This window comes from Cyrtonyx montezumae, unplaced genomic scaffold (genome assembly GCF_038088225.1).
Source record: "Cyrtonyx montezumae isolate F1298 unplaced genomic scaffold, pur_monq_1.0 scaffold_3, whole genome shotgun sequence".
NCBI classification, from domain to species: Eukaryota; Metazoa; Chordata; class Aves; order Galliformes; family Odontophoridae; genus Cyrtonyx; species Cyrtonyx montezumae.
In genome coordinates, this window is record NW_027072034.1 from 47,706,680 (window position 1) to 47,731,066 (window position 24,387).

The following is a 24,387-nucleotide window of genomic DNA, read 5'->3' on the forward strand; positions in this document are numbered from 1 at the left end:
CTTAACTCATTTCAGAACGTGCATAGTATCTTTCTTCAAACTATCCAGCAAAACCTAATTAATGATGCTTATCTCAAAATGTTGTTCATGTGATTTCTCTACAGAATCTCCTTTTATTTTTTTTTCTTTTGAATCCTCTTTTCATTTGTTCAAGACTTTTCAGGCTTCCTTGTAACTGAGCATGCAAACAGTGCGTACTGAGCTTATTGATGTCAATTTATAATTACTTGAGTTTCAGGATTCAGAAAGGAGGCTATGTACCTCAAACTGAAGATTAAATCAGATTTTCAAAAACAAAACAGTCACTGAAAGAAATGAAATCACAGAGAGGCTTAAGTTGGAAGGGCCCTTAAAGTCCATCCAGTTCCAAACCCTACTAAGGGCACGGCTGCCACTCAGTCAGTCAGGCTGCCCATGGCCCCAGACAGCCAGGCCCTGAGGGATGGGGGCCTCCATGGATGGGGCACCCATAAAATGCCTGCCCTTCGTCCAATCTAGACCACATCTTCTTTGATGAACTATTATTTTGTCTAGACTGCGTGATCTTTGATGAAGCTATTACTTTGTCAAGACTTCACGTTCTTTGATGAAACTATTATTCTTTTAAGTGCCAAGCATGTGGACAGGACTTCTATGAAAACAGATTAATTAGAATGTAGGAAGCAATTATTCCAAGTAAAATACGCTTCCCCAGAGAATGGTATAGTCACTGACCTTTGCAATAGCAACTGCTTGTTGAGGATAATACATGGAAGCACCAATACTCATGAAACCTGCAGGATACACCAACTTCTTTATTTTTGATCCTGTTTCACAATAAAAAAAACAACATTGTTAGAATATATGTTAACAGACAACTGAATGGCCTTGCTCAACATTTACTTATAAATAGCACATAAATTATACAAATTGTATACAGTTAAGCATATCTTCTGTTTAGAAGATCTGGCTGATTCATTTGTAAAAGTAGTTATCCTCATCAGTAACTTCAAACAAAATATTCTTACTGGAATGTTAACATATTTCCATTGTGAAAATTACCTTACAACTAAGTTTACTGTAGCAATACATAATTTATTTGGGAATATATAAAGCACAGACCAGTTAAGAGATACTTAAGAGAATTATACCAATCTATATTCTTTTCTAAACAGAAAGGAAAAGCTCAGGCAAAGAAAAGTTAGGTCAGCACTTTTTCCAATACATCTCATAGAACAAGAAAAGTTCTACTGCAAAGCTTTTAAATTACCTTGATTCACAGGTACTTATACTTCCATAACTGTTCTTATGAATAAGTTCTATTGTTTTACTACAGCAATTCACAAAGAAATTGTGTTTAAAAAGAAAAAAACACTAGCAATTAAGCTACATATCCATGGCTCAAACGCCAGCTAAATTCTGAACCCTTCAATCAGTTTGAGCTCTCTATTCAGTTACATACAAGTCTACATACTATAACTGCCTAAGAAATTCACCCTTTTTCACAGCTGATCACAGGCTGTGTATGTTGGCTGTCCAGTGAGGCAACCGTGTGCCAGTGAGTCAGTTACAGGGCACAGAACAGTTTATCAAAGAATGTAGATGGAAGCAGGTACCAAAACAAAGCAAGTAGTAAAGCAGGAAAAAAAGGGAAATGGGGTCACAGAAGAGACACACTGGAGTCAGGATTCAGTAATGCTGATCTTCATAGAACAGCTTGTTCTATGTGCCAAGTCTACTCTTGCTTCTAGTAACAGTTATCTTTTACCAGTAACAGGTAACTTTTATCTAGTTATAACTAAGAATAACTCAGATATTTGTACTGCAAGGGATTTTAGTTTTATCAAACTTAGGATCTTCTTGTCTTACAGACTTAGGCCTAATACTGTTTTTTTTTCTTTTTTTTCCCCCATGATTTTCACATTTTTCATAGTTCTGCTGAAGTCAACTGGAAACTGGTATCTTCCGTAATTGTGTAACTCAAGAAGCAGCAGTTTGAAGAGAAAATGTTGAAGGGGTTAAGGCAGAGACCCTGATTTTCATGAATACACACACCAGGAAAGAAAGTATTATTACATATTCTGAGGAGTACATATATGAATGTATACATTCATAGAATTATTTCCATTTCTGAACAGCCAAGCATACACTTTGTTTCTTCAAAACGTATATACACTAAGGTGCATTTTCATCCAGAGTGAGTCCTCCCTAGTGTTTAAACTCTGCAATTTCCATTACCAGAAAGTATTCTTCCTGTATTACTTCACTGCTTTAAGAATATTCCACTACAAATACAAAATATTTGTTCATAATTAGTATTTCTTAAAATAGCATTTATTTCTGTGAAAGTATACATGTATTAATTTCTTCAACTAGTGCAATAAAACTAACTTATCTACAGGAAGTTTTCTATAGTAACATACATACATCATCAAGACTAAAATTCAAAAGACTTTTTGGCTGATAAGTAAATAAATTCCTTTCCAACTTTTGTTATGTTAAGCTAGAACTGAAGTGGACCAAAGGCTACAGTCCAGTAACAAATACAATATTCATAAACAATAATTAATGGTTACATACACCTTTTACAAGAAGGTTCTGCATAACTGTAAGAACACTGTAGAGACATGCTTCTGCAGTTAAGTCAGATCTCATGTGTCACAGTTGAAAATTAGTAACAAGAAAGAATCCCACAAACAAACATTTTATCTCAAATTTCACATTAAGCAGTTCAAAAGGTTCCCACTAACCTCTGGCAAGAAACAATCCAAGAATTCCAGCAAAACCTATCACACCAAGCCTTGGATAAAATCCAGCAGGGGGGTTCTGCAGAAATTCACAGCCCTCTGAAAAGAAGTCAGAGCACAGTGCATTAATGTAATGTGAAAGTGTTTTTGTGATAAGAAATCATTGATACATGCTGGTGATTGTTACAAAACAGTTATCAAAACACAATTAACTATCATGCACATTTTAGATCGGCTGGCATAAAATTCAAAGCCTTTGAGATCTTCTCTAGTGACACATGAATGAAACTGAATATTGTATTGTATTTACCAATTTTCATAGAAGATTTTGCCTTTGCTACTGGGCCATCTGCTTTGCTTTGCTCTTTTGTGTGTTGATTATAACCTTTTCAAATTAATGTTTAAAATCCTTTGCAAAATAGATTATTGCATTTGCGTGATAACAAGTATTAGTTTCACTGAAACACTGTACAAAAAACAAATCACAGATCAAAGGAAGAACACAGCAAAAACAAAGCTCACTCCAAGATGGGAGTCTGATGGAAGGTGGAAAAACCTGCCATTAAAAGAGATCAAGAGACTGAGACTTGAATTCAGGAAAGAAAAAGAGGTGCAGTATCTGAGAGAAATCCTAGACAGCATCCATGCTCAGTCCCGATGAGACTAGATATGAAAGGATGCTTCCAAAACAGAAATTAATAAGAAGTTAGTTTGAATTAATTCAAAATTCTTAGGAGAGTCAAGGAAATAAACCAGTATGAGGTAAATTTCAGTTACTGAGCTGAGACAAGCAAATATTAATATGTTATGCTTGAATTTGGCTGGGCATAATTTGTCAGTCTTTTCTTCCTTATATGTCATTCTTAATGACACTTATTAGGGTAGATGCAGGTCTCAGACTTTAGTTGTTTAGAAAAGGAAACTTAAATTGATATACTGTGCACAGTAAAGTAGTCTCTAACAGATTAAGAAAACCATACACAACGACTTTTAACAAAATTCCCTTTTGATATAAGATACAGTACAGTCCTAATTAATAAACTGCTAGTTAAGAAAACTAAACTGATTTACCTCTACCATGTTCAACAGCTTTTTCTAATTTGGGCATAGCTTTGGCATAAAGATCCTAAAAAGAAAAAAAAGAAAAACAACTGTAAATAGATACCAGTTAAGCAAAGCACTAACTATAGATTTTCACTGATCAGATTAAAAAAAAATAAAAAAAAGTGTTGGGTCCCTAACAGAACCTCCTGGTTAAACTACCTATAATGCTTTTTGTAGTTTCAGGCCTGTTAAATCTACCTCCAGATCTTTTTATTCAATAAAAGAATAGAAATAAAGAAAAATACGCATTGCTTTATATACTAATAAACAAAACCAGCAAAGAACCCAAGGAAAAACAGCACTATTTCACAGTTTCAATTTTACCCATCTTAAGAAAGCTACTTAATTCTCACTTCCCCATTTACTTACAGGGTTATGCTAGCATACATATTTTCCCTCCAAGTGGTCTTTGGATAGAGATTAAATACCTCAAAACACAGGAGTCTACTTCAATATTTCACTGATTTCCTGATCACATATCCAAATTATTCTCAGAGATTACTTCAGGTTTCTCAGTATATTTAGTCATTGCAGAAGTACATTAATAAATACAAAGAAGGGAAGTACAACAGTGCAACAAGCTCTTTCCTAATGCTTTACAGGGGGAGACATTGCTCTTTTAAAAAACGGTATCTAACAAAAATGGATTTCTGAAGTGACTTGGAAAAAGAGATGTTGGTACAGTCTCCTAAGTATACTGAAGGACACTGCATCAAAACAAGACTTTTCTTGGACTGCAAATCTAAAAGATATAACAGACATGCAGATATAACATATACATGCAGAATTCACATAATCTTTTATCAAATTGCAAAAAAACAAATCTGAGTAAGAGTAGACTCTCTAACTGTCATTAAGAGAATAATCCTTAACAAGTTAGACAGTATAAGACTATTCACTAATTAGGGAATGAGTTCATTAACATGCATGCCCAAAGCTAAAGAGAACAGTCTTGCAACAGCACTTGAGCTCTATCTGTGGAGAAGTGAAAGCATTTGTTTGAGATACTGCACACAGATATCATCTTTAGAAGAACTTCAACTTCCTCACTGCCAACAGTGGACCTAACAAAAACTTGGGACGAAAAAAGTGTTAGCATGTGACACAAAACAAACTTAAATGGGTGTTGTTATTAAAAGCCAGTGAAGGAAACAACAACCACCACTTTAAGACCTCACAGGTTAAGTAATTCTGATCTGTCACTGCTCACACAAAACCAGTTCATTTCTACATCTGTGTTTTGAATTGAGATTCCAGTAGGGTTCAGCAAGTAATTTTAGAAAAGTAAAACTACGAATATAACCAATATCCTTGGTATTTTGGGTTGAGTTTTTAAAGACAACTGTGAGACAAGTAAAATGATTTTCTTTAGCAAATCTGGGGTAAAAACTCAGATTCTCTCTCACTACAGTTAAGCAAGCAGGATGATCCCAGAGCTACATGCTCTCTTCATAGAATGAGTCAGTAAACCACTGCCAGGAAATGGTTTGTTACGTGTAAACAGAATAGCACATTCTATGTACATGACCACTATCCAGACAAAAAAAAAAAGCAAATAAGAAGACACCAGGCTAGTGAGACATGAAGCAGTGATCAGTGCTTATGAGCAATCAGTCCAAGCAGGCAACTCAACTTATCTCAAATTTCATCTCTGTTTGAATTACCACAGGCAACCCAACAGGGAATCAGAGGCCAGAACTCTAAATAAATTACAGAAAATCACCCATCCTCTTCAAAACTGAAGTTAATACTTCTGCTGATGATGGCATTTTAGAAACACATCACTAGATTAAGAAATGCTGAATATTTCTGCAAAATGGTTTGGTACCACAGCACAGAACTTCTAGGCAGGAAGAACACCCCAATCTGAACATTTTGGCTGTTTATACGAAAGAGGAAAAACAGTTCACAGCTTAATAAGAGGATTCACAACTGTCAGTTTGCAAAGCAGAGAAATATAGCTGCCAAGAGGCAACCAGATGATGACGATGCCTTTGCTTCAAAAGATTCAACACTCCCTGGGTCAGGACAGCACAAGAAAGCCATCATACAGCTCAGTACTCTAAGATCAATAACCTAGACCTTGATTACAAAGATCTTGGCTATCACTTGTGCTCCAGTGACTATTTCCTATAAACATGATACCTAAGCAAAATATATGAGCAAGTTTAAGGGTAAGGCCCAGAGGTTAGGTTTGCCACTGAGTAGCAGCTAGGGGATTTTTGCTCTTCTGAAGAGCTGTGTTCTTGCACTTAACACTCTAGTTCAGAAAAATACCAATTTTAAGATTATTTATTTCTTTTCTATTTATTTTTTTACAAGGGTGTAGTGTGTCACTGCTGTAATGAGGACAGTGCAGTACAGCTGCCTGCAAAACACACTGCTGAAAATTTTATGGCATTCTCCTTGAGCACAAAAAATGTAAACTTAATTATTCTGTTGTCCTCTCAAGTCACAGGACAGTACCAAATCCAGATTTACCATACCTTCTTATAGAAGCCTGAAAGTTTTTGGTACAAGAGATCAGGTTGGTAATTAATTATACTAAACAAAACATTCCGGTTTTATTAGCAAGTCAAAAGGCCTGCTATAAAGGAGCAAACATGACTTTACATTATTAATGTACCTGAACAGATTTTTGATCAAAAATATCAGCTTCCAGCATCTAGTTTTATCACTGAGGGCACCTCAAAAACCTTTGTAATGCTCTCTGCACAGAAAGTTTGCTTTACAAAAAAAATAATTTTGAAAACATTAGAAGGCAAACTTTAAGAAAAGCAACTCCAAAACAATAAGTTTTTCCTGTTGTGAATAAGTACATAAAGCTTAGGAGAAGATTTGTTTGTGGAGACATCAGCACTTTCAACAACTGCAATTGATTCTCAGTTTATGAAGTTGATCATCAATCTCTCAAGTAACTTTGTTCCCAGATAACTACTTTATGAAAGTTAACTGCATAAAGAACATCACAGACAGTAATTCTAAGCTTTAGTTAGTTAATTTTCTGGAACGACAGAAAATGTGAAAAAGAAGGGATTTAATTCAGTAAATCAACAGAAAGGAAAAATAGCGTTTGTGTGAAAAAAGGTAAAAAGGAGCTACCTTGTATAGTGTCTATATTTTCACATGAAGTGATGCAGTATTTTGGAAAAATGCTTGCCTAGGTATTATTTCCTTACTAAAAATGCTTTGCTGCTATCTATTAATTCTGTGCCTAAAACCAAAACCCAACCTCGACCCTTACCACCAAAGCACCACCAGATGCAACACAAAACCATGATACCTGACACCAGGCTGTGTATGGCTCCATAGCATGCCGTAACTGTGAAACCCCCTCCTCCAGCTGGGTTTGTGGCCTCTCCACATATTTAGTCTCACGAGCTGGAGAGGAGTAGAGTGACAGCTGTGAATATTAGCAAACAAGAGGTTAAAAACAGAGCTATAACTGTAAATAAGTTTTCAGGGTACGAACAGTCTAACCAGAGAATATCTAATGTGGTGCTTACTATATGAACAATACACAATAAAATTTCAGGTACAGCTTTGAGACAACCATTATGAACGAAGTTTAATTATACACTGTGATGAAGGTGACTTCTAATTGCTATACAATTCATCCATAGTTGCTATATGATCCCAGTCACAGGTTACAAATTAGTATTAAACTAGTCAATAAGAATACAAAACATAATTGTGAAAAATGTTTCTGGTCTTAATCAGGACTTCTGGTTCCCAGTGAACATACTCCGAAATCACAGCTGATCATTGTCTATATTTACAAAAGCCATCATTAAAGGGTTTAAGTTGTTTCTAACACGGGTAACATCCAATACAAATTTGGCTACTACTGAGCAGGAAAATGGTGCTACATCCCAATGTTACAGTCATTAATCACATCAGCAACTGTCAGAGTAAATAGCACCATGCAGCTGAGCAAAGAAAAACTGTAACACTCACTTGAAGAGCAGTGAGCATCCTCACACAGCAAATACAAAAACACAATGTTTAGAGTTTTGCATCACAACGTATTTATTAGAATCACCTTCACACATTCAAGACTGTAGCACTCCATTAAAACACCAAAGTCTGTACTGCCCAGTAGTAAAGCTCAGACCAAAATAAAAACTGCTCCTAGTGGTTTATACACTGCACAGTTGTTTAGAGATTATGATATACTACATTTGCTTTTGTAGTTAGTTCTCAGCTGAGGCTGAGAAGCATAGCACATCGTTAGCACATCAATAGCACATCATTTCAAGTCAGGAAACAATGCCATCCCTTTCATAATTAAAAAAAAACAAAAACTCTCTGCTAACCTTAGTAAGGCACAATCTGACAATTTGTGCAGTTGGATTTCCAATAATATTTTAAAAGACAAACATCTTAAGTTTCATTTCCTGAGGAAATGTGGTCGCCTCCTGCTATCATACTCAAAACCATTATAACTTTGACCCCGACACACACCCTAATGGATGTGCCTACTCTAGAACAGAAGTCTCTGTGAGAATGAAATTCCCACACACTTTATGAGGACAGCTGCCTAGTTTGACATGAACGTAGCCTGTGAATACTCAGAACAGCAGCCAGAAACCCAGTGCTGCATATTCTGCTCTGCTGCTGATTGGCAAGCCAGTGACTCAACACACTCAGTGTAACTTCAGCCTGCTGCCTCATCACTGAGTCACGCCCGTGGAGGCAGGGGGCATGAAGAGGCCCAGGTTATGGTTACCTCACCAACCTAAAGTCAGGAGGCTGCTTCAGCCACTGCTCCTCTCAAACCACCTGTGGGAACTCCTGATGCAGGCACATCCAGAAGACCGATGTACACACAAAAATTGGTTTCCTTTTGTTTTACTGCTCACACAACGCTTGAGCTTGGGTTGAAGTACTTACAATTTTAAGGTAACCATAAAACCATATTTGGTTATGAACTACGAAAATACATCTTCTCCATGTTGGAGGCTGTTCCAAGCCTATGCAACAATGCCAGTGAGTAATTACGCTACACCTTCACAGGGTGTTCTACATCTCTCCTTACAAAACAGACAAAACATTTGCAACACCTTAGAGAAGAAATAAAGCAACAGGCAGTTATTATCATTACTTATCATATTAGTTGCTAGTTATGCCTGAATGCTGTGAGGCAGGGAAAACTGGTAGAATTCCAGGCAGAGGAAGTTTAGCCTGTAGGCTACAACATTAGGGATAAAACATTGCCAAGAAAAAAAATTGCCTGAAATAAAGAGAATAAATTACTGTGTTTTTAGAAATACAACCTTCTGATTTTGCTGTTGTATTGGAAAATGCTAAGAAAATTTTATTACAATTTTCCAACACTATTTGTCCATCATTAAAAAAAAATATATAGTGCTACTTAAATTTAAAAAAGAAAAAAAAAGTCGTGGGGATTTTACATGTGACCACAGTAAATCTACAAATGCGAAAAGGTTATTACTGAATGAAGAAGAGAAGGCTTCAGCACAAAAAAGTCTTGCACACAGACAAGTCTACACTGCCAAGCAGAGAGCATCAGGTGCAGCCCTAGGTAAAAGAAGCACAGCCACATCAATGCCTCTACTGCTGAAAACAGAGAAGCAAGTTTAAAGGTAGGAATATAAAGTGTAAAAAGAAGTACTTAAATGGGTATCACGCACCAAAATATAACATCTTTCAGAATAGTGCAGGTATTTCTGTACAGATAGAATGCTAACTGCTCTAACCATACTTACCTCATCAATTTTCAGTAACTCTTTTTTGGATGTCTCCTCTGAAGAAGAAGAAGCATAAACCTGGATAGAGAGCAAGCTCAGGCTTACTGGGGTGGCCCCCAGACGAATTATCTAGAAACATTAGGGGAAGACAAGCATATCTGTAAGTTCAATCACAATACAAACATGTTTGAATACATCCCACCCATGTAGACCACACATATGGCCCAGTAGATGATACATTATAAATTAAGATGGAAGTCAGGAGAGAGGGGGGAAATCAGCAGTGCAACATCTAACGCTGTCAGGCACCCGTACCATAACATCTGAATTATTCAGATGATATTTAGAAAAGCCTAATGCTAAAGGAGCATTGAGTATACACAAAGTAGCTATAAAAGCTTTCATCTCACAAAAGATCTTCTGTTTTCTCCCACTTCTGTCAAATTTGCCAGTATAAAATCTAACAATATGATATTCATGCTCTAAACAGCTTTATGAGTATCCATAGCACTTCTTTTTATTTTTCATTTTTCCTGCAGTCAGTACCAAAGAATTCAGCATTTTATTTCTAGTTGTTGTCTATGTCTGAATTTCAGAAAAGAAATGAGGTGAACAGTTGAAAGCATCAGAACAATCATCAATTTCTAACAACTGTAGGAATGCCATAGAATCACAGAATGCTTTGGATTGGAAGGAACCTCAAAGCCCAGCCAGCCCCAACCCCCTGCTGTGGGCAGGGCTGCCTCCCACCAGCTCAGGCTGCCCAGGGCCCCATCCAACCTGGCCTTGAGCACCTCCAGGGATGGGGCAGCATAGCTTCTCTGGTGAGGCACAGGTTGTCCAGAGAGGTGGTGAATGTCCTGTCCCTGAAGACACTCAAGGTGAGGCTGGATGGGGCTCTGAGCACTCTGACCTACCTTTCAGTGTCCCTGTTCATTGCAGGGGAGTTGGACTGAGAAACCTTTAAGGGGCTCTTCAAACTCAAACCATTCTCTGATTCCCAGAGAAAAATCTCCCTGACATATTAACCTAAATCTTCCCTCTTTTAGCTTAAAACTGTTCCCCCTTGTCCTATCACTATCCACCCATGTAAAAAATTGATTTTCCCTCCTGCTTATAAGTTCCCCTTAAGTACTGCAAGGCCACAGTGAGGACTCCCATTCTCTCAGCTCCCTCAGCCTGCCTTCATAGGAGAGACTTCATTGAGTTCGAATACTCCAGATTTAATCCACACAACACAACCACCTCATAGAAGGTGAGTGTAATTCTTCCTATACTCCTGACCCTCACAGAAGTGCATTTCTTTACAAGAGGAGGCCTTAAAAAATAGAAGATAAAAACATGGGCTGTGAAAATGCTTGCTGTACATCTCCTTATTTACAGCAACGCTTTACTCAAGAAATGCAGCTCAGCAGGAAACCTTTCAGTGTCTCATACTCTCTTTTCTACTCTGATAAGCCTGTGCTTTGGCTGTGTAGCAGTTACAGCTCCTAGTGTGTGGACGTATCGTGTCACGTGTGAAGCTAGTAGCCTGCAGCCACCAAAGCAGAGAGGCATGGCTCTGCCTGCAGCATCCATTCCCAGAAGTCCTACTTTGGTGGTGGGACGCCTCTACTGTGAGGCAACCCACGTGGCCCATTTGGCCACAGGTCAGTCCTGCACAAGTGTGGAACACTGTGCGGGGTCAGCAAGTTGAACCTATTTATGAATGTATTTGTGCTGACAAGCACCAGAGGGCTGTGTAGCCCAAGAAGGGAAGATGAAGGAGAAGGCAGCACAAGAACTAGGTCACAGGATTGCTTTTCAGAAAAAAACATGAGGGATCAAAAAGTATGGAAAAACTTACTTAAATTTTAAGTTTTTCCATTATTTGTATTTACAAACACGTTATTACAGCACTACAATGGAACACCACAAAGACTGGGTCGACTCTGTTCAGAGCAAAGGAGAGATGGGAACAATCTGCAGTACTGATGCTTAGAGACTTCTCACGTACTCCCATTAGCCAAGATGCACAGACACCACTAACCATTCATAACTGCAGAATATATTTCCTCATTCTTGCCTTTCTTTCACTGCAAAGCTGTTCTCTCACTGAAAAGGCAAACATTTGAAATGCATTTTCATTCAGAGAAATACGCTTCCAGTAAAACATTACTTCCTACGATTTTTCAAATGTTTAAGAATAAAACTCATGGCTAGAAAAGATATCAAGGTACCCATCCACTTACATCAAAGTAATTTCAAACAAATTTCAACTGCACCTACCAGTTACCTGAACAGGCATATTCTTTTTGAAACAAGCCTTGTAAAAAAATAACTTCAAGGAAAGGCACTCAGAGACAAGTATCTAAAGTTTAACTCCCAAATATGGCAAAAGTTTGTTATACAAAATAAACACACACACAGTTTATACATTTTGTATGTAGTGGCTCCACAAGTGTTTATTGTATTAAAATAACAATGAAACCCAGCAACATTGAAATACTATAATTAACAGCATAATTTGTTTGTTCACAATAAACAAACCCAGTCTGCTGCGTTACACAGTAGGTGAGGTTCTTCTGCTTCAAACACTACTTATGTTTGAAAATTATCTCATCATCACCAGCAGAAGTAACAAGTCCAAATGCTTCAGTGTATTTGAGTTTTCAATACAAGTATGCGTGCAAGCTGAGGAGCTTAAGAATGGTATGGTCCAGGTTTCCCTGAAGGGACAGCACTGACCACACGACTACTCAAACAGAAAACTTTTGCTGCTATTATTAACCATAAGACAGAAGTGCAGGAAGCCTACAATGGCTTTGTATTTACATGTCAACCACTAGAAATCTGACATCCATCTCACCTTAATGCACTGTCCAAGTTATGCTGCAACAGCGCTCCACATCAAACGTTCCCAGGACAGATGGAACCAGGAATCACATACTGTATATACACACAAGCATGATAAATCTTGTACTCAATAATATGAGAGATGAGCAGTTGTCTCCTGCTTCCAAAGCCTACACTTAGACCTCATCTCTTAGATCCATATTAACCATGTACTGTCAAACCAACTGGTTTAGTATCACTTAGTGTCGCATTTCAGAAGAGCTCTGCTTTCAGTTTGCGTGTCTTACAGCTGTATCAGTTGATAGCAAAAAAGTATAACGGACTGTGTCTGGGCAGCACACTCTTTTTACTTTAATGAAAAAATACATAGTTTAAGACTGAAGAAATCAACTTTATCTGAAGACACCTAAACACTCCTAAGTAAATTACATCTGAAAATTTGAGTGGGAAAGATCACTCCATTTCAAAGATACATACGATATCTCAAGGTGGAAGGGACCCACAGCAACTGTGGAATGAAGCTCCATACTGCCCTCCTCTGAGTTCTTAACCACAAAACGCCAATAGCAAGAATAAATCTTATATTAGTTCACAGAATCACAGAATCATAGGGGTTAGAAGGACCTCTAGAGATCATCGGGTCCAAGCCCCCTGCCAAAGCAGCTCCCTACACCAGGTAAAAAACAAACTTGTTCTCAAAACAAGTGATAGAAGAGGAACTAAAAGATTCAACAGAAGTTGTGCCATACTTTTCCTCACATCTGTGCTTTCGCATTTCACTTATTAGCCACTTGTCAAAGCAGGGGAAGAGTAAAACAGAAAGACTCATTCACCACGCCTTTTGGGAAGGCTGCTATTTGCACTAGAGTACGAAGCTGCTGAACAGAAATCACAGAATCATTAGGACTGGCCAAGTCAGAACACCTAGTCCAACCCACCTGCACCATACCCGCTAACCACGCCCCATTACTGCCACATCTACGCGGTTCTCAACTACCACCAGAGGTGGTGATTCCACTACTGCCCAGGGCAACACATCAAAAGCAGAGACAGTACCTATAAATCACGTGTGCACACGCGCACCACGCGAGGGCGGCCCGCAGGACCGAGCTCCCCGCCCACCTCGGCGCTCGGCACCGCTCCTGTCGCGCCCCCTGCCGGCCTCACCGCCGGCCCCGAAGATCCTCGCGCCTCCCGCCCGCCCGCCCGCGGCCACACCGCCTCCTCGCCGCCACGAGGCCCGGTGTGGGCTGGGAAGTGCGGGGCCGGGCCGCAGAGAGGGGCTGAGTGAGGGTGGGCAGCAACGGCTCCCTCACCTTGAGCATGGTGCCGCCCGGCTACTGCTGCCCGCTCCACACGAGTCGCGGTAGTGACGTCAGAACCACGCGTCGCCTTGTGGTGACGCCATCAAACCGCGCGCCACTACGACCGCCGGTAGCATGAGTCACGGCCTGCGCCCGGCTCGGCCCCACGGCGCATGCGCATGTCCGCAGCCGCCGTGTCATGGGCGGGGCGCGCTCAGTGAGTGGGGTGGGGCCGGGATGGGAGCGACTGAGGAACGGTGTGTCTTTAAAGGCCTCCTGGTCCAATCGCCCTGCTATGAACAGGGACGCCTCCTGTACGGTACTAGACCTGCAATGGAGATAGCAGAATTCAGAATACCTCTTATCACCCAAGATTCTTCTGGTGTACAGTAAGCAGTAACTCAGAATGAGGCCCAAGTGCAACCCCAGTCCCTTTCAAAACACAATCCAAAACATGTATCATGTTTCCCTTACAGTGTGAATGGAACACCTCTTTGAAAGTGAGGTCTGGTCTGCCATCAGTGCATCCAGACTATTCAGACCTGAAAGCATGGCGGCACCTTTCAGTAAGGGATACTTGGATATTCAGAGATGTGTCAGTGCCATTGGAATTCAGACAAGGCTAGAGCATTAAGACAGCACCGCACACCTTTTTAATCTCAAGATACTCGATTAGAAGTACACCTTTCTCCGTAGCTGAATACCCCCTTAGTTCTGCAGCCCAGGAGGTGGAATGTCCAGAGTCAGACTGTATCTGCTGAGAGGAAGGCATTACATACACACTGTTTGGTTTGTTACTCAGCTGTAAGAGCAATAGTAAATATTAAATCCTCTTCAATTAGGATAAACCCAAACAATGCTACATTCCAATTAAAATAATGGGAAATCTCTTCCCATCCTGTCAGTTAATTAACCATGTTCTTTGCTTCTTCAGATTTGCTGGTCAGGAGTTTCCACCTTTCACTGCTTTTAAGATTTTTCACACCACTCAAGGCCAAGGCAGCAATAGTGGACAAAGAATGAGTCAATCAAAGGAGATGATTTAGTTCATATACACGTGTCATCATTTTCTGATTAATTACTAGGATCTTGGTATCTGTTATTTTTAATGTTTTGGTAGATACTTATTCTCTTGCTTAATCATGCTCACGTAGTTAACACATTTAACACTGTTAATTTTTAGCAATGAAAAATCCTCTTAATACAGAAATATAATACAGAATTATATACAATAATACAGAAATATACTTAAGAGCGTTTGTCTGTATTCTGTGTGCAGAGTAATTGTTACGTACTGAAAATGCAAGGACAAACGGCTGTGTCATACAGTTGACATTGCAGTTCTGTCGTGAAGCCATGCAGCCACGAGTTGGCGTGAAGGGGAGACTGGCTGGCTAACCTCTGAGATCTGACCCGAAGCTTTACTGCCTAGGTATGGAGCGGGGCACCACCAGAGGGTGTTAGAGCACCTGCATTCTGCTTTGAAATGAGCACTATGATCTATCTAGTCCTTTTCCCCGGGACTGGAGAAAAGACGTCAGGTGGGCATCAGCTTATTCTCCCAGGTAACTACTGACAGAATTAGAGGTACCGGCCTTAAGTTGTGCTAGGGGAGTTTCAGCTTTGATATTAAGAAACAGTTAGAGTGGTGAAGCATTGGAACAGACTGCCCAGGGAGGTGGTGGAGTCACTGTCCCTGGAGGTGTCTGAGGAACACATAGATGTGGCATTGAGGGACATGGTTAGTGGGCTTTGTGGGCATGGGTTGACAGTTGGACTAGATAGATGATTCCACACTTCTAATTTAGACACACAGAGAAGAACATGGAGAAAATAATATTGATCCCTGCATCGTTGTTTTTTTAATTTCAAAAATTACAGTAATTTTAAATATTTAATACTGCTTTTAGAACACAAAGTCAATTAGTCCTAGCCATAGTTTTATGGTTTTTGTTAACGGCCTTCCACATCATAACACCATGGAGTGCACTGGGAGTTAAAGAGTTAATGTTCCAGTTCCGTGGATCATCAGGCATACAGGTACACCTGTCTCAGAAGAGAAGAACTACGTACGTACCCCAGAGGACTGCATTTTTCTCTGTTCCATTCAGAGGGAAGGATAACATTGCTGGCAAGTCATGAGATCCCTCTTTTTTCCACTGGGTCATCCCAGCAGCATGTGAGCTCCCTAGCTGTCTCTCCTTCAGCATTAACATAAGGCCTTCCGTTTCAAACACTCTCTCATTTTATTGATTAGCTTCAATTCCAATTATATTGTATTACATTGTGTTATTTTGCATTCCATGATCTTTTTTAGTAAATTAGCTTTCCTCCTCAGATCACTGCCACTGTTTTGTTTTTAGGCCCATCTCCCTGCCTTTTTCCCCTCTGCCCTTTTCCCTTTCCTGGAGTGTGGGTCTGTGGGTCCCCCCACCCCATCTGTCACAGAGCTGGACCAAACCAGCCTGTAAACTGTTGACAGCCCTGCAAAAAATATAAAAAAGAATGAATACTTAAAAGTTAAAGCACCCAAAGAACACAGTAGCAAATAGTTCATCAGAAAGTGTATTGTGGAAAGACAGATGAGCCACGTACCTTTTACAATCGTACATTTTCTTTGTGATTACAATTTTCCATGTTCCATCCTAGAGGAAGTTCCCATATTTGTTTATTGCAGTTTCTTTATGGACTTGATGGAACCGGGTGAAGCAAGAATAAACATTTTCCTGATGAATGGGGATGTTTAAACCTCATATTATAGGACTGGACAATGTTTCTCAATGTGCTATTCGTAAAAATAGCAGACAGTCCTTATTTCTTGATGGATTAGACCACTGTTAGGAGCCATCTGAGGTGAAGTAAAAAGACTGCAGGTTGTGCTTGCCTCTTCTTTTTAAAGCTGTATCATATTTTTCAGTTGTGTTTTACAGGCAGTAGGTGATTGCAAGTTAATGGGATATTGGAAATATTTCGAACAAGCAGCACAAGACGAGTTTCAGTAGCAAAACATAATATAACAGGTATTGCTACAGTGAAAGATGACAGGCATGGAAGAAATGCTTTTAGATCTGTTATTACAGGTTTGATTATAACCATTCCCTCTAACAAGAGTTGTATCTAAAATGTTCAGTTGTACCTAAAACCTGATTAAAGAATACTAACGGTGCACTTTTTGTTTTATGTGGAAGTTCATCTATTAAGTGATTGATATGACTAACTGAAAAGAGTGGGCAAATAAAAAAGAAAGCCAAATAAAAATGCATTCATTTTCATGTATGTGTGCAGTTCTTTATGTTATATCAGTAATCTGGATGAAATCTCTGCATATTTTGATGACAGGAAAAACTGCCAGGTAAGGTTGCCTGCCAAATTCCTCTAGGATATTGACAGCATATGACATAATGGAATGAGCACAGTCCAAAACACTGTCCGACAGGCTTAAAATGAAACTGAAGTTCTGTAGCTTAGGCTACAGAAAAAAGGCCTTTGACCCAATCAACTCATGGCTGTTTCTAATGTTAGGTAAGAACCTATACTAAGCTTGAGTTTTATTTTGCGTGTGGTATCTTTCTCTCTCATTGGTAAATAGCTTTTCTAAATATTTGCAAAATAAATATTTGCTTTAGAAAGCTGCAGCTCAGAGAATAAACGTTACAGCTCATAACTATATCAGACCAGGCAGAAATATAATTTAAGAAACTCATTTTTTGCCTTGCAGTCTGATCTTTCTAAATGCTGTATTAGTCTGTTATTTACAGCCCAACAGGTATTTGGCACATATTTAGAGCTATGGTAGAAAAAAAATGGATTTGTTGCACATCTACTTATTAAACATCAGTGCAATCACCTAGTGACGCCAACAGTTGGAAAACATTACAAACCTGAAAAGCTGGCTTATTTTGGTGTTCTCCTGCATGATCAATCTTGTATGTTTCTTATTTTTTCCATGCATCTTTTCTTCACTGCAATGAAATCTGTAATGCCATGACTTGCCACTACTGTTTTGCCATTGTGTTTAAAGCTAATTTTTAAAATCTTTATGGATTTTTCCACCTCCTACTGTACTTCTGTGTGTTTTAACTTAAAGGAACACTGTTTGGCAGATCTTTTTCCCTTTCAAGTTACTTTGAAAGTATGTCGTTAATGAAAACACACAATCATGAGGGCTCCAATAAGCTGAACTGAAAGAGGCCGTATATTTTGGTGGGCTTTCTAAATATTCTGCACAAAGCACAGTCAGATGTGACACATCAAGTATACAGCTTTGCCAGACAGGCCTCCAAAACATACAGTCTGTTTCTCGTGTTCATGTGACTTTTAGAACGGTTGTTATAAAACAGCCAATTCACAACAGGCACTTCTGCATTTTAGCACATGTTGTGTCATCAACTTGGCCACATTCTAACAGCTTCCCAAACATATTTAGTGCTGTCTAAATCCTGAGAGGTGACAGGTAAAACAGATAAATGTATCCTGGAGAAAAAGCGTAATCCAATTGAATTGAGTTTCACTGTTGCTACCATGGTCAAACACTGCAGTGTTCCATCCATAATCCAGATCTTTGACTTCTTACTGCAGCCATCAGTAGCTCTAGTTCCTCATTTTGAATTACACTCTCCAAGCACTGATGAATAATTCTTCTGCTAACAAGCTGCTGATGCTACCAGCAGAGATGTCAGCTAAAAGGTGCACAGTCGTAATACTACTAATAGCAGTGAGAACATAAACTAACAGGCTTTTTTTTTATGATTCTTAGCACTCATCACAACAAAATCCAACTCTTCAGCATTTCTACTGAGCTGGCTACATTTAGGATGTTATTTACTGCAAGAATGTAAAAGGTGTTGTAACAGTTACCAGTTTCTAAGATCTTTACTACATCAAATCTTTTCATCTTAATAACGAAGTTGTTTTTGCAGTAATGCTGTATTTCTTACCAGGAAAATGTATTTATTTATCTTTGTATTTATTGGCAAATGAGGTATTGACTTCTGTCTATATAAATATAAAATGGAGCACTTTATTTACCTGAATACCAGTTGTATTTTAATGTTTCTGACAGCATCCACACACACTTCTAACAGTGAGAATCCACGGGACTTACCCATTCACACGCACAAAGGAAACTGCTGGAGAAGGTAAAGTAAACCACTGTATGCTGTGCTCCATCTTGTGTGGTACAGGTTATGAAAATATGCAGCCATATGAAAATATGGCTTCTCACACCTGTTTAACAAGTTTAACAGAACAGATAGAGTAATATTAACTACAAAAAAAAAAAAAAGACAAAAAACCCAACTGCACTGCAAAGATGGCATAAAACTGGAATGTATGCAATTATCATACTTAAGCACTTAGGAGCAGAACTTCTCTGAAGTTCATTTGAATATTTGGGTGTTAAAAAGCTTGTATAGAGATTCGTTTGGCTAGAGTATTTAGTTTATGCAAATATTTATTACGCAGAGGTAAGCCTTACTCCTCTTGGCTCCAGAGAACAGTACTTAGTCCAAATCCAGCCCTCTCAGAAATCAGCTAAAATTTTCTGATATGCTTAGTAATAATTGCATCAGCTCTCAGAGTTAAGAACATGAATATTCATTATAATAAGAGCTTTAGTTAATTATAATAATCTATTTTTTTCCTGACTGCATAACTCTTTTCAGTGCTTTGGATAATCTGTCAGGAGAAACGGTGAAGGGAAACTATTACTTGACATTAAGACTTCCAGGTTGCGATAAATGTACTGAGAATCAGGGTGAAATGTTTTGCACTGTAAAATGCCTTAATTGTTAATGTTTTGAGTTTGTCATATTAAAAATTACCACTGGCAGTTACGGTAATTTCTTGATATTCAGTTGCCACCCTTGGGAGGTCAGAAATCCAAGGAGAACAACCTCTAAGAGCAGAGCCAGAAGAGCTGTTACAAGGCAAATCTCACAGAACATCCACAACAATGCAAATGGTTAAAACTCCATCTTGGGAATAAATCAGCCAGCTGGGCTTTCTGTGAGGTGCAAGAAGTTAGCAATCCCTGGCTTTCCAGGAGCGAAAACGAATGCTACACCAATATGGAGGAACAGTGCTTAGGCCATGCCTTGTATTGGCACCAGTGTCACCACCACAAACACAATTCCATGCATTCTGATGACTTCAGCAATATCAAAAGGTTAACATGAGAGGAATGTACTAACCACCCTGGAATTCCTCCCTTCAGATTAAGCCACAGAGCTGCACACGGGTGAAATGCTTGGTTTTAGCTCGCATCTTCCAGTTCTTCTGACAAAGAAGGGATGGTAAACTTAGAAAATCTCAAATACCTAGGAACACACCCATCACATACACATTTGACTTCAGGAGATAAAAGATTCTCACACAGAATAAAGAATGATATGATGAGTCTAACTCAAACTTGTGAGATGAGCTACGTGACAAAAAGGAGTAAACAAAGTGATACTTAGACTGCCTGAGGACATGCAGCAAGTGGGTGTGGGAAAGAAACTGGCAATTTAGGTCAAAGACGTATCCACCTCATAAAACCAAACAGTGTGATAAAAAGGTTAACAATTAAAGCTGTCTATCTCGTTAAAAACAATATTTTTTATTCAGCACCATTTAATGAACATTTATCCTTACGAGAACTGTTGCCATGGGTGACATCAGCATGAGAAACTATGCTGACATTCCTTCATGTGGACAGAAGACTCAAGAGTCATCAGGTACTGAAACAGAGATCATGATGAGGTTTATTTTTACAAAGCACCTGTCAGTGCAACTAAAAGGACAAATGTAGAAGTGAAAAGCGTTAATGAAAATAAGAAATTCTGTAAATTCCCTGCCCTCCCTCTTGAACAAGCAAAAACTTCACATGTGCCAATAAAGTTACGTTGGCCAGGAAGGTACTCTGTCGAAAAGATGACTCTAAATAAATAAGATTTGATGGGTAAAAGACTGGAGGTAGGGAGGGGATACATCAACAAGTATGTTATGAAACCAAAAACAAATGCAAAATCCAAAGGAACAGTTTTTAAAATGATGAAGCTGACGGAAATAAAAAATATATACAATCTGTAACAACTGGGGAACATCTGTCAAAATTAAGAATTTAATGTCAACGAGGGTGGATAACATAAAAACTATAAGAAATTGACTGAAAATTACTTCTGCCAAACTAAAGTTATTTATCACACAAAGCAATTAAATGCACATGACTTAAATATTGACAAAAAATAAGGCAACATAATCCAAAAAAGTGAATAACTTGGTAAGAGTAACTATGAGCTCTCCCTCTCAGTTAATCTGAGACCTGTCTTTAGAGAAACAATGGATGCATTATTTGAGACTCCTAATCAACCAAGCAGGTGCTAACAAATAAATAAAGTTGGCCGGTATCATGGCAGCAAGGTATTGCCAAAACCACAACCTGGCTCACAAAGGAAGGAAGCTAAAAAGACAAACATTAAATAAATAAATTCACAAGGTCGAATGTTTGCAATCTATCTTCTTCTCTTTCACACTATCAGTCCATAACATTTGGTCTCTTTTTGAATGAAAAATAGGGAATGTCACAATTAAAAGACACCCCTTCTCTTGTGACGCATTCCACGTCTGCATCATTCTCTCATTAAAGAGCACTACTTAGTGTAGCAACAATTTAGTTTAGTAAAGAGGGAGGGGAAAAATGACTCCATGAAAATAAAGTCTTAAATCATCCTATGCGCTAAAACAAAATTAAAATACTGTCTTAGAACTCAAAGATTAAAGAAATAGTAAAAGGGACTTTCAGAGCTCTTTTCAGACATTTTCCATGGCAGATTTTTAAACCAGGGACTTCGACAGACAGAGATGCTGAAGAACAGTGGCAGAAAAAAGGATACTGTGGCAAAAGACTGACAGGGAAGATTTTTCAAGCAGTCTGATGAAAGCAAGTCAAGATCACAGTCCTGTTTTACCTCACCCCTCCCATTCTTGGATGTTGTCCTAATCTGAGGCCTTAATCCTGATATGAATACTTCATTATGGGAAACTTAAGGATTATGACTTAGGCTTCAAGGACCAAGTGCGTAATAAATACATATTATTTCAGAGCCCCTGATTCTATGCATGTGATAGATTAGACTGAACAATCTTTCTACTGGCCTCAGGCTAACACCAAAGGCTGGCTTCCGTTTTCATTTTTGTTGATTGAATGTACACCTTCATGCCAGGTTTCAAATGCAACCATTAAGTCTCAGAACACAGGTTCAAGCTTGATATACAGAGCATACTAGGCAATTAGCTTGAGACACAAGCTTGATGCTCTATAAGGACATCCAACTTTCCTTGTTCCGGTGACACTGGCTATCATTAACACAGCATTATGAATGACAGCAATACAAGATATTTTTGAAGATTTGTTTAGCTTAGTAAATTCTGAAGTCCTGAAATCCAGGCACACTACACTAAGTATTACAAAGTATACAACAGAGTGTTTAAAGCTTAAAAATATTTTATTTACACTTCTCTTTATACACATTTATACATCTTTTTTTTTTTTCAATTTAAAAACTGAACAGAGCACAAATGCAAGTCTGAGCATACTGTACCCACAGCTAGGGAAAATTACCTTCTGCCAAAAAGAGACAAGAAAAAAAGGCTTCTTAAAACAGTCTAAAAGAGGAAAGTCTTAAAATTTTTCAGAGAAGTATATAGCAGCCCTGATGTAGTCATTAGACAGTTAATCCAAATATACATATGAGGTCACATATATATATATATATAATGTTATATAGGAAAGGTATTTCCAATTGCTAGACACAAACACAGCAGACTTCGAAAATAACTTTTCCTGCTATCAAATACATTCCTTTCAATACAAACAATCTGATATTGTACACTAGAAACAAGTGGGATACTATAGCAGAATTGCATTCTCCAGCATATAATAATATACGTTAAAAAGACCTAAAAAAATAACAATATATAGGGAAAAATATTTAAAATAAAAAACATAGCTCACTCTTGCTTTCATCTGCTCTCATAACTGACAAAGTTAGGTGGGTTCCACTGAGGTAATAAATGCCCCCTAAGCACAGCTACTGTACAGTCCCTACATAACACTGTATCTCCTAGTCTTACAGCAGGGCTTTCTCTACCTGACCCATAAATAAAAACTACCATCTGCAAATAGAAGTGGTTTTCCCCTAGCTACCAGCTTAAAATTCAAAGGTATTTGACCATGGAAAGTTATTTTAAAAGACTCTGTAAACATTAATTCCAATTTGGGAAATGAAAAACAAAATAGTAGAGAGATCCAGTGAAGCTTTGCACAGAGAAGTAGGTTTTTCTGCCACCTGCCACATGACTGTTTATAAGTTTACCCACACAAAGGGAAAATCTAAATTGTTTACAAACATCCAAAAATAGAATACAGACGCAGAAGTAGTCATTAATATCTATTTTAAGAAGCTTCAGATTGCTTTACAACCCTGTTAACTGCATGACACTGGCAAGCTTTGTTCTAAATGGATGACGTGTACCTCCCAGTTCTGTTCTCCCCTGTTCCATCAGTGAGTCCTGCCACGTGGGACAGACCATGCTGACTGAAGTAACTTCACCAGGTATTTGGTATTAAATGAAGAGCAGGCCAGATGCTTTCTCTGATTAGCCAACTCTGTGAGCACTTAGGTACGTGTTTAGTCATGTTTCTGCATTTATGCTTTCGAGTACCTTACTGTTTTATGCATTCTTTATATATTGGACTGCTCACATGCAAAGTCCACATTCCAAGCATTAAAAGAATGAGGGCCGCAATTCACTAGTTTTGTGAAGAAAAATACCTTTAAAACGCTCACCTTAATTTCACAAAAGAATGGACATAATGAGCTAAGCAGGGTTTTTCTCCTCAAACTTCCTATCATTTGTACCTGCTGAATGTTATCCTTTACTTCCCGAGTATCAGTGCTTCACTCCTCATGCAAATAGTATGTACTACTGGCAGGAAAAAAGGCAGCCCTTGTATTTCTAAGGCAGGAGGTCTGTAAGAAATAACAGAGGCAAACCTCATAGACCAGAGAAATACGAAAGTCACAAACCCTTAAAACCAGTACTAACAGGTCTGCTACCACACTGCAAAAAGTGGGGCATCCGTGTGTCTCAAAGGAAGTAGCAAAAGCAGGTTGCCAGTATGTGATAGGCAGCTACCAGCCCCTCTCGCTGGCAGTGCTTTTTGAAATAGCAAGTCCTTTGAAAAATGACATACTGCCTCCCTCCAGCTGAATCAAAGGGGAAACAATTTCAGAAGGGTTTTTTTTCAGCCTAATACCTCCCACTATGAAACAACTGCCAACACCTCGTGGGGAAAAATAAGCTATTTTTTCCTAACGTATTAAGTCTGAAAAGAATTATCTGTTCCATTAAAACAGAGATAGCAGCATGCTGAATGGCAATAGGCAGTGTTCAAGCAACTCACAGAAGCACTATGCTTTTTTTCCTTTCTGGCTCATCTGGAAATAAAACTCCTTCCTGGAGTTAGATACTAAATTAAGAAGTGAAGCCAATAACTTTTTGCTATGAGCATGAATAAACCAGACTGTAACTCACTATGTCCATCTTAAGAAAAGGCAAGTACACTTGCAATTTTAAAGGAGGCCCTATGTTAAGCTTTAAATACCTAGGCAAGATCAGATTTGCAGGTGTTGCATGAAGGATGGGGTGGAAACAGATGAAATG

The 24,387-nt window shown here is 38.6% G+C and overlaps 1 protein-coding gene across 2 annotated transcripts in view; it reads right to left on the minus strand.

Annotated features, from left to right (window-relative positions):
- The window catches only part of APOO (apolipoprotein O), a 28,663-nt gene extending 14,961 nt beyond the window's left edge, over nt 1–13,702 (minus strand). The window contains exons 1-6 of one of the 2 annotated variants that reach the window (XM_065741496.1): nt 13,693–13,702; nt 9,560–9,670; nt 7,114–7,233; nt 3,798–3,852; nt 2,730–2,825; nt 715–806 (exon numbers count right to left, since the gene is read on the minus strand). In XM_065741496.1, coding sequence (XP_065597568.1) covers nt 715–806; nt 2,730–2,825; nt 3,798–3,852; nt 7,114–7,233; nt 9,560–9,670; nt 13,693–13,701 — 483 coding nt within the window. In that variant the 5' untranslated portion in view covers nt 13,702. Of the gene's footprint in view, nt 1–714; nt 807–2,729; nt 2,826–3,797; nt 3,853–7,113; nt 7,234–9,559; nt 9,671–11,570; nt 11,589–13,692 lie in introns of those variants that run through there. The other variant, XM_065741497.1, reaches the window with a different exon arrangement.
- Nucleotides 13,703–24,387: the final 10,685 nt, after the last annotated feature.